The sequence below is a fragment of the Pipistrellus hanaki genome (genome assembly GCF_964339955.1).
Source record: "Pipistrellus hanaki genome assembly, chromosome: 1".
In the NCBI taxonomy this organism is placed as follows: domain Eukaryota; kingdom Metazoa; phylum Chordata; class Mammalia; order Chiroptera; family Vespertilionidae; genus Pipistrellus; species Pipistrellus hanaki.
Window position 1 is genome coordinate 60,132,083 of NC_140503.1, and position 12,752 is coordinate 60,144,834.

Here is a 12,752-nt window from a genome sequence, read left to right on the forward strand (position 1 = left end):
GCATCCCTCTCTTCCTGTTCAGCTTTCCGAATGTTTTCCTCAACTGTCTTTTATTTTCTGAACAATTTTATTGAGATATAATTCATGTACCATATTTTTTAAGCTTTAAAAGTATACAGTCCAATGGCTTTTAGTATATTCACAAAGTTGTGCAGTTATTCACCACAATCCACTTTTAGAATACTATTTTCTTTCCTCTGCCCCATAGAGACCCCATTTCCATTAATAGTCACTCCCATTTCCCCCATTCCTAGTCAACTATTAATCTACTTTGTAATAGTAGATTTGCTCATTCTGGACATTTCATATAAGTGGAATTATAGAGTACATAGTCTTTTGTGATTGGTATATTTCATTTAGCATAATTTTTTTCAAAGTTCATGCATGTTGTGGCATGTTATTTGAATTTTATTTTTTATCCTGAGTAAAACTACATTTTATGTGTATACCATATCTTATTCATGTATTAATCATTTGATGGACATTTGGATTGTATCCCCTTTTTGGCTGTTTTGAAAAATCCTGCTGTGTAAATTTGTGCACAAGTTTTTGTGTGGACATGTGTTTTTAATTGCTCTTGTATATATACCTAGAAGGTGATTGCCATGTTCAGTCATCTATTTATTTTTAAAATAAATCTTTATAGTTCAGATTATTATAATTGTTTCTCCTCCCACCCCCACCCCTCCGCCCATAGCTCCCCTCCACCTGGTCCCCACTCCATCCTCCGTCTTTACCTCCTCCAACCCCTTCTTCCCCTCCCCCCCCGCACCCCCCCTCTCCCCCCCGCCCTCATCCATAGGTATATGATTTTTGTCTAGTCTCTTCCCGTACCCCCGACACAGGCACCCCTTTTCCCCTGAGAATTATCAATCCTCTCCCATTTTATGCCTCTGATTCTATTATATTCACCAATTTATTCTGTTCCTCAGATTTTTAATTCACTTGACTTTTAGATTCACTTGTTGATAGATACCGTATGTATTTGTTGTTCATAATTTTTATCTTTACTTTTTTCTTCTTTTTCCTCTTTTTAAAGAACACATTTTAGCATTTCATATAATACTGGTTTGGTGGTGATGTACTCCTTTAGCTTTTTCTGATCTGTGAAGCTTTTTATTTGCCCTTCAATTCTGAATGATAACTTTGCTGGGTGGAGTAATCTTGGTTGTAGGTTCTTGCTATTCATCACTTTAACTATTTCTTGCCACTCCCATCTGACCTGCATAGTTTCTGTTGAGAAATCAGCTGATAATCATATAGGTGCTCCCTTATAGGTAACTGTTTTTCTCTTGATGCTTGTAAGATTCTCTCTTTGTCTTTTACTCTTGGCATTTTAATTATGATGTGTCTTGGTGTGGTCCTCTTTGGATTCCTTTTGTTTGGGGTTCTGTGCGCTTCCTGGACTTGTAAGTCTATTTCTTTCACCAGTCGGGGGAAGTTTTCTGACATTATTTCTTCAAATAGGTTTTCAGTGTCTTGCTCTCTCTTCTTCAGGCACCCCCATAATTCTGATGTTGGTATGCTTGAAGTTGTCCCAGAGGCTTCTTACACTATCCTCAACTTTCTGGAGTCTCTTCTCTTCTTGCTTCTCCGGAAGAGTGTCCTTTGCCTCTTTGTATTCCAAATCTTTGACTTGATTCTTGTGTTCCTCTAGTCTGCTGTTGGGTCTCTGTATAATATAATATATATATATATATATATATATATATATATATATATATATATATATATATATATTTTTTTTTTTTTTTTTCCAGTCAGTGTATGTTTAATTTCTAGTTGGTTTAATTTCTTTTTCATATTCTTGAGGGTCTCGTTAAATTTATCGGCCTTTTCTAGGAAATTCTTAAAAAACCTTGTAACTGTGGTTTTGAACTCTATCCAGTCTTTTGTTCTCCATTTCTTTTGTTTGAGATCTCCTTCCTTTTCTCGGCATTTTCACTGCTTCTTTGAGTTGGAAGGATAGCTTTGTGGATTTGAGTGTCCTATATGGTTCAATGGGTCAGCCTCCCTGTTGCCTGATGTGGACACTCTTGGTGCACCCCTTTGTGGACTGTGTGTACACCCTTGTTGTAGTTAAGTCTTGATTGTTGTTGGTGTCACTGTGAGGAACTGACCCCCAGGCCAATTGGTGTCAGGACCCGCTGTGTCTATAACGGAAGAATTGCTGTGCTGGAGACACGTTTTGGGGGGAGGACTTGTTCCCGTAGGGCTTTGGTGCTCACTGAGTCTGTCTCTTGAATATGTCCCTTAGGAGAGTAGTTAAAATCTGGTGTTGTCTCACACGCACCACTAGATACACTAGTTTCCGGATCTCCAGTGGGGTGCAGTTCAGTTACTGTCTCAGGCCACCCTGCAGTACCTACAGCGGGAACCATAGTCCTCTCCTCCTTGCTTAGAGCTTGGAGGCTTTGGAGCTATCTGCACCAGGTTGCAAATTTGCTAGGTTAAACTAAAATAGAAAAGGCCATACATATGCAAAAGCTGCTGCTTTGAGCTTGGGTGTGTTTGTGGATTGTTTGGGGCAGTCTCAAGGTGGAGTCTCAGGGCATCTCTAGGATAGGGTGTGGCAAACAGCGATGGCTGCCAGTCAGCCTTCTCTGCCTCTCTGACCCTATTCCCGCGTCTTACACCCCAGCACAGCAAACAATTATTCTTGCAGGCAGCTCTGCAAGCAAGCCACCCTCACTTTCCGACCCGATGGCAGACAGTTTAGCTTCTCCCCAGAAACTGGATTTCAGAGAGATTTGGAGCTTGTCTCTCTTTGGGTTGAAGAAAGCTACGCCCTCCGCCAGCCGGATCCGCCACCTGCCCGTATGGCGCTCACGCCCCTGTACCTCAGTTTTTCAGCACTTGTGCCCTGAATTCTCTTTTCTCTTTCAATCTAGTTGTAGAGCTTCTTTTCAGCAAGTTTTCCTGTGGTTCTGGGTGATAGATGTTTTGTTTTTAGTTGTAGTTTTGAAATTGTTTTGCACGGCAACAGTTGGACATTCTTAGTGCTGCTGTGGGGGCGGGAGAGGCTCCCAGCACTGCCATTGCACTCGCCAGCCATGCGCCCGGCTTCTGGCTGAGTGGCACTCCCTCTGTGGGAGCACACTGACAACCAGGGAGCAGCTCCTGCATTGAGCATCTGCCCTCTGGTGGTCAGTGCACATCATAGCAAATGGTCGGTCTGCTGTTCCGTCGATTTGCATGAGCCTTTTATTATATAGGGTTAATATTCATATTTCCATAAATATTAAAATAGTTTTTGTTTTGTTTTTTTGAAAAATAGGTTTTTCTCTTCCCTGGAGTAATCACTATTTCTCCAAAGAGATTTCAGTTAGTTTTGACATTTGACTTTCAAAGTATCTGCTAATCCTTGATTGTCTGCTTTAAGAGTAAAATACCAGAAAACTGATTAGAAGTTTTGAGCTGGTACTTGGTGCTTATTATTTCTGGGATTCACTGTAGTGTGATCTGCTGGGCCATATTGGGGTCTCCCAATGTCATTATCTTAATTTGTCTCAGCTTGGTCAGGTCCCCTAGAAAAATGTCTGATCTCCTGTCTGTTGGCTGTTATTGTTCTAGAAGTCTATTGAAGAAAGAGGACTGGGAGTGTTGAGAGGCAGGTGCAGGTTCTGTTTAATATGTAAAATTTCATTTAGTCTCCCTGTTTTCAGAATGCCACTTTTTGATAACTGTGCCTCTTGTCCTCCAGTTCAGGGATGCTTTATTTTACTCTCTCTAGGGCAGAGGAGGAGAGTAACCAGTCTTCTGTCTTTAGTTTTACCCTCACCACCACTTTCGGAGTTACCTGGTGTTGCTGCCAAGTCCTGAATCTTTTTTGGTCCTGGTGGTTCTGTGGTGTAATTTGGGTTACTTCCTGGCTTTCTCCACTGTTGGCTTAGGAATTCAGTTTTCACTAATCTGCTAAATAGATGATTACTCTTCCAGAATTTTGTTGCTGTTCTTTTGTTCTGTTCTCTTTTCTTTAAAATTAATGCTTTAAAAAAACATTCCTTTACAATTACTTAGTGGGGTTTTGGAAAAGAGTTGAATGGTGTATTAAATCCACCATTTAACTTCTATATTTTTTTCATTATGTATCAAACTTCTTACATACTATTTTTAAAAAAATATATATTTTATTGATTTTGTACAGAGAGGAAGGGCGAGAGAGATAGAGAGTTAGAAACATCAATGAGAGAGAGTCATCGATCAGCTGCCTCCTGCACACCCCCTACTGGGGATATGCCCACAACCAAGGTACATGCCCTTGACCGGAATCGAACCCGGGACCCTTCAGTCCCCAAGCCGACGCTCTATTCATTGAGCCAAACCGGTCTTGGCACATACTATTTTTAATAGCTAATCTTTGCACATCTGTTATTTCTCCTGTACCCTGGTTACTGGAGTCCAAATTTACATAATTTGGTATTGTAAGGTCTAAGTATTTATGAGATAATTACTAATCAAGAGAAAATTGGGATAAAGTTCCTCTTTTCTAATATATTTATTAATTTTATTTACATTTAAAAATTAGATTTCAATTATAGTTGACATAGTATATTATATTAGTTTCAGGTATACAAAATAGTGATTAGACTTTTATATAACTTGTGAAGTGATCACCCCAATGAGTCCAATAACCATCTGTTATTGTATAGTTACTGCAATATTATTGACTCTGTTCCTTATGCTGTACATTCCCATGACTGTTTTTATAACTCCCAATCTGTACTTCATAATCCTTCACCTTTTTCACATACCCTCCTAATCCCCTTTCCATTTGGCAACCATCATTTCTCTTTATGAGTTTTCGGTCTTGTTTGCTTATTTTGTTCTTTAGATTCTACATATAAGTAAAATCATATGGTATTTGTCTTTCTCGGACTAACTTAACATAATACCCTTTAGGTCCATCCGTATTGTCACAAATGACAAAATTTTGTTATTTGTTATGGGCTGAGTAATGTTCTATTGTATATGTGTACCACATCTCTATCCATTTGTCTATTGATAAACTCTGGTTGCATCTATATCTTGACTATTGTAAATAATGCTTCAGTGGACGTAGGGTACACATATCTTTTTGAATTGGTGTTTTGGATTTCATTGAATAAATATCCAGAAGTGGAATTTCTGGGTCATATGGTAGTTGTTTTTAAAAGTTTTTTAGGAACCTCAATACTGTTTTCCATAGTAGCTGCATCAATTCACAATTCTACCAACAGTACATGAGAGTTCCTGTTACTCCACATCCTGACCAACATTTGTTTATTGATTTTTTTGATGATAGCCTTTCTGACTGGTGTGAGGTGATATCTCATTGTAATTTTAATTTGCATTTCCCTGAGGATTAGTGATGCCGAGCATCCTCCTATATAATATAAGGCTAATATGCAAATTGTCCCCTCTACCAGGAGTTTGATCAGGGGGCGCGGCTGGCCAGCCAACCACCCGGGGCTCCTTCCCATAGCCAGTCTCCTCCTCCTCCCCCAATCGGTTCCCCCCACTCTGATTGGGGGCAGGGCCAGCCGAACAACCTCCCTGTCCTCTCTCCCTGGCCGGCCTGGCCTGATTGGCCCCAATGGGGGCAGGCCAGCCGGACCCCACCTGGGCACAAATTTGTGCACTGGGCCTCTGGTCTTTTCATATATCTATTGGCCATTTGTATGTCCTCTTTGGAGAAATGTGTATTCAGATCCTCTGCTCATTTTTTAATCACATTGTTTGTTCTTTTGGTGTTAAGTTGTATGAGTTTCTTATGTATTTTGGATATTAACCCATTATTAGTTCTATCATTGGCAAATATCTTCTCCCATTTAGTAGGTTGTCTTTACAAAATATTTTTATTGATTTCAGAGGGGAAGGGAGAGAAACATCAATGATGAGAGAGAATCATTTATTGGCTGCCTCTTGCACACCCCACACTGGGGATGGAGCCTATAACCTTGAGCATGTGTCCTGACCAGGAATCAAACCGGCCACCTTTTAGTGCATGGATGACACTCGACCAACTAAACCATATCAGCCAGGGCAGTATGTATATTTTAACGATGTAAATTCTTCCTATCCATGAGCACGGTATAGTTTTCCATTTATTTGTATCTTCTTCAGTTTCTTTCTTCAATGTCTTATATTTTTCCAAATACAGGCCTTTTACTTCTTTGGTTAAATGTACTCTAAGTATTTTATTTTTTTGATGCAATTGTAAATGAGATTTCTTAATTTCTTTCTTAAATTTTTGCTGGACTTTTAGGCTTCTCTCTATATAGCATGTCATCTGCAAATAATGACAATTTTACTTCTTTCTAATTTGGATGCCTTTCACTTCTTTTTCTTATCTATCTGATTGATGTGGCTAGGACTTTCAGTACCATGTTGAATAAAATGTTGAAATTGGACAACCTTGTCTTGTTTCTGATCTTCAGGAAGAGCTTTCAGGTTTTCACTGTTGAGTGTGATGTTAGTGTGGGTTTGTCATATATGACCTTTATTATGTTGAGGTATATTTCTTCTATTCCTATTTTGCTGAGAGTTTTTGTCATAAATGAATGGTGGATTTTTTTAAATGCTTTTTTTTTTTAATCTATTGATATGAACATAAGATTTTTATTCACCATTTTGTTTATGTGGTGTATCATGTTAATTGTAGATATTAAACCAACTTTGTATCCCAGGAATAATAAATCCCTCTTGATTATGGTATATGATTTTTTTTTCTTCTTTTTTACTGTTGACACTATTACAAATGTCCCTTTACCCCTCCCCCCCCTTTGCCCACCTCCACCCCACAGTAAGATCTTTTTAATGAATTGCTAAATTGGTTTGCTAATATTTTGTTGAGGATTTTTGCATCTATGTCTATTAGAGATATTGGCCTATAACTGCAGTATATTTGTGTGTGTAATGTCTTTGTCTGCTTTTGGGACCAGAGCAATGCTGGCCTCATAAAATAAGCTTGGGAGCCTTCCCTGCTCTTGAATTTTTTGGAATAGTTTGACAAGAATGGATGTTAATTCTTCTTTGAATGTTTGGTAAAATTCACCTGTGAAGCTATTCAGTCCAGGATTTTTGTTTGTTGGGAGTTGTTTGATTACTGATTCCATTTTGTTAGTAGTAATCAGTCTGTTCAGGTTTTCTGTTAGTTCTTGATTCAGTTTTGGAAGATTGTATATATCTAAACATTTATCCATTTCTTCCAAATTGTCCAATTTGATGGCATATAATTATTCATAGTATTTTTTTCTTTTTTTTAAATTCTAAGTTTTTACTTTAATCACGAACCTAAACTAAACCTATGTTCATAGTATTTTCTTATAATCCTTGCATTTCTGTGGTGTGAGTTTTCACCATCAGCAATGTATGAGAGATGTACTTGTTCCATATCCTTACCAACAGGATGTAGTCTTTTTAACTTTAGCCATCCTTGTGGGTATGTGTTGATTAATGATATTAAGAGTTTTAGATTTTAACATCAGCCTTATGAGTGCTAGGATATTTTGAAATAGTGGAAATTGAAATAATTATATAGAATAGGGCAAAAGTAGGTTTATAGTTATTTATGTGGAGAATAATACAATAATTAATAATATAAGAATAAACTGTGTTTTGAGTATTTAAAACTGTAAATCTACTTTTGCCCCATCCTGTATTCCTGCTTTTTAAGAACTAAAGTGGGCTTTGTAGGCATATGTTCAAGTGACTCCTGTGTAACTGTAGGCATATGTTCAAGTGACTCCTGTGTAATTATATATATGACTTGATTTTAGTAGATTGGTAATGTACAGCTCAATTTAAGTGTCTTCCTACCCCTATGAGTGTAAGTTAATACTTTTATGGTGTTTTTTTTTGTTTTGTTATATTTATTCTTTGCCAATGATTCATAAGAAAAGCATTAAATAGAGTGACTGGTATTGATGAAAAGACTGGTGATTTGTGTTTCTGAGAATATGGTCCTGGAGTTCTTTATTTTTTTTGAATAATTGATTTAGAAATTTTAGATGAATTCACGGATTATATTGAAAAGAAATATGATTAAGATCAAATGAAGATTTGTTTCTTTTTATTCTTCTATAGGACATTTTCATTCCATCTCCAAGTTTGGAAGAACAATCAAATGATGGAAAGAAAGGTGGAGATTTGCATAGTTCTTCTTTGACTGTTGAGTGTTCTAAAACTTCGGAGACTGAACCAAAGAATTCCACTGAAGATCTTGGGCTTTCTTTGACAGGGGATTCTTGTAAGTTGATGCTTTCTGCAAGTGAATATAGTCAGTCCCCAAAGATGGAGAGTTTGAGTTCTCACGGGATTGATGAAGATGGAGAAAACACCCAGATTGAGGATACCGAACCCATGTCTCCCGTTCTCAATTCTAAACTTGTTCCTGCTGAAAATAATAGTATCCTGATGAATCCAGCAAAAGATGGACAAATAGAAGTGAATCAGAATGCTGATGGAACAAAAGGGGATGACACAGAAACCAGAGACGATATTAGTATTTTAGCTGCTGGTAGCAAAGGCAGAGAAGAGACTGTAGCAGAAGACGTTTGTATTGACCTCACTTGTGATTCAGGGAGTCAGGCAGTTCCTTCTCCAGCTACTCGATCTGAGGCACTCTCCAGTGTGCTAGATCAGGAGGAAGCTATGGAAATTAAAGAACATCAGCCCGAGGAGGCGTCCTCAGGGTCTGAGGTGGAAGAAATTCCTGAGACTCCTTGTGAAAGTCAAGGAGAGGAGCTAAAAGAAGAAAGTATGGAGAGTGTCCCATTACACCTTTCTCTGACTGAAACTCAGTCCCAAGGGTTGTGTCTTTCAAAAGAAACCCCAAAACAAGAATGTCAGGAACCTATGGAGGTTGAAACCAGTGTGATTAGTATTGATTCCCCGCAAAAGCTTTCAGTCCTTGACCAAGAATTGGAACATAAAGATCAAGAAGCATGGGAAGAAGCTACTTCAGAGGATTCAAGTGTTGTCATTGTGGATGTGAAGGAGCCATCTCCCAGAGTTGATGTTTCTTCTGAAACTCTAGAGGGAGTGGAGAAATGCTCAGATTCCCAGTTGTGGGAGGATGATGCTCCAGAAATAGAACCATGTGCTGAGAATAGAGCTGATACCCAGGAAGAAAAGAGTGCTGAGTATGAAGGAGATCTGAAATCAGTGACTGCAGAAAAGGAACCTGTACAGGCCGACCCTCCACAGCCTCCAGGAACTTCAGTGGAAGAAGGTGATGTTCCCAAACCTGACCAGCAGGTGCAGCAGACCCAGCCTCAAGAGAAGACAGATAACTCATCACCAGAAGACTCCAAAAAGGCTAATACACAGCAGCTGGAGAAGGCCTCAGCCCACACCTCACAAAGCTTCTGTGAAAGCTCTAGTGGTGAGTGTGATTGTAAATTGTTCTGTGTCTGTCTCCAACCACATTACAATTTGGAATGGGAGGTAAGATAGAGCTACAGGTTTATGTCAGGGCTGAAAATTAACTTGGATTTATTAAAACATTTGGGTTGTATTCTTTTGTAGTTGTAATTATGCATGGAATCAGATCATTTAGTATTTATCAGATTTATGATTTAGGAGTAATCAACATGATTTTTATTATGTAGAAATTATACCAATCTGGTGTTTTCTGCTGAAGTCCCAATCTTGCCCAATTTTTTTTTTTTTTTTTAATATTCTTTATTGATTTTTTACAGAGAGGAAGGGAGAGGGATAGAGAGCTAGAAACATTGATGAGAGAGAAACATCGATCAGCCAAACCGGTTTCGGCTCAATCTTGCCCAAATTTTTATATTTTGATAGTTGCCTTAAAGTACAGGATCTTTTTTGATTACACAGTAAAGAACTCTGTTAATGGCCCTAACCGGTTTGGCTTAGTGCATAGAGCATCAGCCTGCGGATTGAAGGGTCTCAGGTTCAATTCTGGTCAAGGGCATGTACCTTGGTTGCGGGCACATTCCCAGGAAGGGGGGGGGGCGGGTGCAGAAGGTAGCTGATCGATGTTTCTCTCTCATCGATGTTTCTAACTCTATATCCCTCTTCCTTCTTCTCTGTACAAAATCAATAAAATGTATATTAAAAAAATCCCTGTTAATGAATATGATGTTATTGGTTGTTTCCTCTTTATGGGTATTAAGTAAAGTTTCTGAATTTGGCTCAACATATATACATCATAAACCTTAAACTGGAAAAGATATTAGTTTGTGACTTTTATCTACTTTATGAAGTCCAGAATGAGAATATAAATTACTTTCTGAAATATTTGTAGAATATTATGTATGACATTAGCTGAAAAGTGTTCAGTTTTTCTAAATGCCCAGCGTTAGTGTCATTAAAAAAAAAAAATTGGAAAATAAAATATAGCCCTGCATGTGTGGCTCAGTGGTTGATCCTTGACTCATGAACCAAGAGGTTACCAGTTCAATTCCTTGTGAGGGCACATGCCCAGGTTTTAGGCTTCATACCCAGTAGGGGGCATGTAGCAGGCAGGCCATTGATGTTTATATCTCTTTATTCCTCTCCCTTCCTCTCTCTCAAAACAAACAAACAAACAAACAAACAAACAAAAAACAATAAAAACATTTAAAATAAAACACAAACTTAAGAAAATAAGCTTCTAGGATTATGGAAATGAGAAACAGTATTTGGGGCATCATAGCTGTTAGTATGGGTGATTATACATTTTGGTATTTCTGGAACAGTCCAACTTTATACTTCTTGTGCAGGTGTGATTATTAATAGTATTTATTTTACTTATTTTTTCCTCAAAGTTATCTCAATTTATTAGGTTTTATATTCAGGACTTTTTTTTTTTTTTTTTTTTTTTTTTTAACTTCTTTAGAAAAGAAGTTAGAGCTGAAATGGAGGTTGGGGGTTATTGGGTTTAGTCTCTTCTTCCTAAAGTCACATGGCTAATACATGATCGAGGTAGGACAAGAGCCTATGATGCCTGATTCTCAGTGCTACGTTTTGTTTTGTTTTCTTCTGTGAGACTGAATAATACAGTTTCTCTGATTCTGATGAGTTATGGTAAAGAACTATCTGAGTGACCTAATATTTTATATTATTGAATATTTTTATAATTTCATTACGTCCAAATACTGTTATGACCTACATTAGCTAGAATTATCGGGGCTAGTAGATTGTTTCAATTTGGTTACTTAGGAGTACTCTTTAATTATTTTAGCAATTGTATGTAGAAGAAGCTTAAAACATTGGGCTGTTTCAGTATGTTAAAAGTATTCTTTATGAATTATTGTTTACACTATTAATGGCAGAGCCAGCTCTTTTTTTTAAATCTTCACCCAGGATATTATTCTATTGATTTTTTTTTTCTAGAGAGAGTGGAAGGGAGGCAGGTGGGGGGGAGAGGGAAGAGAAGGAACAGATGGGAGGAGGGGAGAGAGAGAGAGAGAGAGAGAGAGAGAGAGAGAGAGAGAGAGAGAGAGAGAGAGAGAGAGAGAGAGAAAGAGAGAAATCACATCTATTGGTTGCATCCCTCGCTTGCTGGATAGAATTTGCAGCCCAGGTACGTGCCCTTGACTGGGAATTTAATCCGTGACCTTTTGGTGTGCAGACCGACTCTCTAACCACCAAGCAGCACCAGCCAGGGCAGAGCCAGCTCTTGTTTTTGTTGTTGCCAATGCAAAAACTAAACCATATGCATGTTATTTTCAAAACTTAATGTCAAGAGCAAAACTCAAGCCAGCTCTTTTTTATAATAGACATTGCCATAGTAAAACTCATTTTACTAATTTTTATCTAGGTTATTGAAAATATTAATAAGTTATATTCTGTTTACTTAGTTCTTGAGGAAACAACTAAAAGCAGTGAAGACAGTGGTTGGTCTATTAGGGGATTAAAGTAAATTACTCAGAAGAGCATTGCTAGAACAAAAAATGTTATTTTGTACTTAAAGCATAGTTGTCTAGTTGCTAAACCTAAAGAGAGACTAATTTCAATGAGAGTAACCTAAGAAATTAATGGTTCTGGAAAGACAGAATTAAAGTTACAAATTGGTTGAGTCCCAAGTGTGTTAGATTTCTGTATGTCACAGATAGAAGGGTACTGTTGTTATTTTATTAAAGTCTTTATTGATTGGGAAAAAAATACATGCTTAATTGTGGAAAATGTTCAAATAATACAGAAAAGGGGAGAGAGGGGATGGCTGGAGAGGGAAGGTGGGCAGAGGGAGTAGGGGGAGAGAATCGTTCTAAATACCTCCATTTATAGATAACTTGTCTCTGTTATTAGTATGGAGACCTCTTCAGAAGTGTTTTCTGAAGACCTACTCCTGAAATTTGAAAAAAGGAAATTTAGGGAAGGTGGTATTTGGAAGCCCAATAATATTCAATATAGAATAAATTTATGATGGTTTGATGACATGAAAAATCATAAGTTTAATTAATCTCTTTAAAAATATGTATTTTTTAAAATTGATTTCAGAGAGGAAGGGAGAGGGAGAGAGAGATATAAACATCAATGGTGAAAGAGAATCAATGATCAGCTGCCTCCTGCACATCCCTACTGGAATCTAATAGTGATCTCCTGGTTTAAAGGTTGACACTCAACCACTGAGCCATGCTGGCTGGACAATAAATCTTTAATTAAATCCACAAATGGTAATATATAACAGGATAATAATGATCATTGAAGCTAGATATGTCTTGTGGTCTAGCTCTACCATTTATTGGCTTACTTTGTGGAATATCATCCTAATTGGTTGTTAATGTCAGAGGCAGACTCTTAGGATAGGCTGTTTAGGG

At 37.7% G+C, this 12,752-nt stretch overlaps 1 protein-coding gene across 7 annotated transcripts in view; it reads left to right on the forward strand.

The window, feature by feature from the left end:
• TP53BP1 (tumor protein p53 binding protein 1) overlaps positions 1-12,752 on the forward strand; it is a 100,894-nt gene that overhangs the window by 45,533 nt on the left and 42,609 nt on the right. For all 7 annotated transcript variants that reach the window (XM_084902684.1, XM_084902679.1, XM_084902682.1 and 4 more), the window contains exon 13: positions 8,068-9,367. In XM_084902684.1, the coding sequence (XP_084758810.1) occupies positions 8,068-9,367 (1,300 nt within the window). The remainder of the gene's footprint in view (positions 1-8,067; positions 9,368-12,752) is intronic.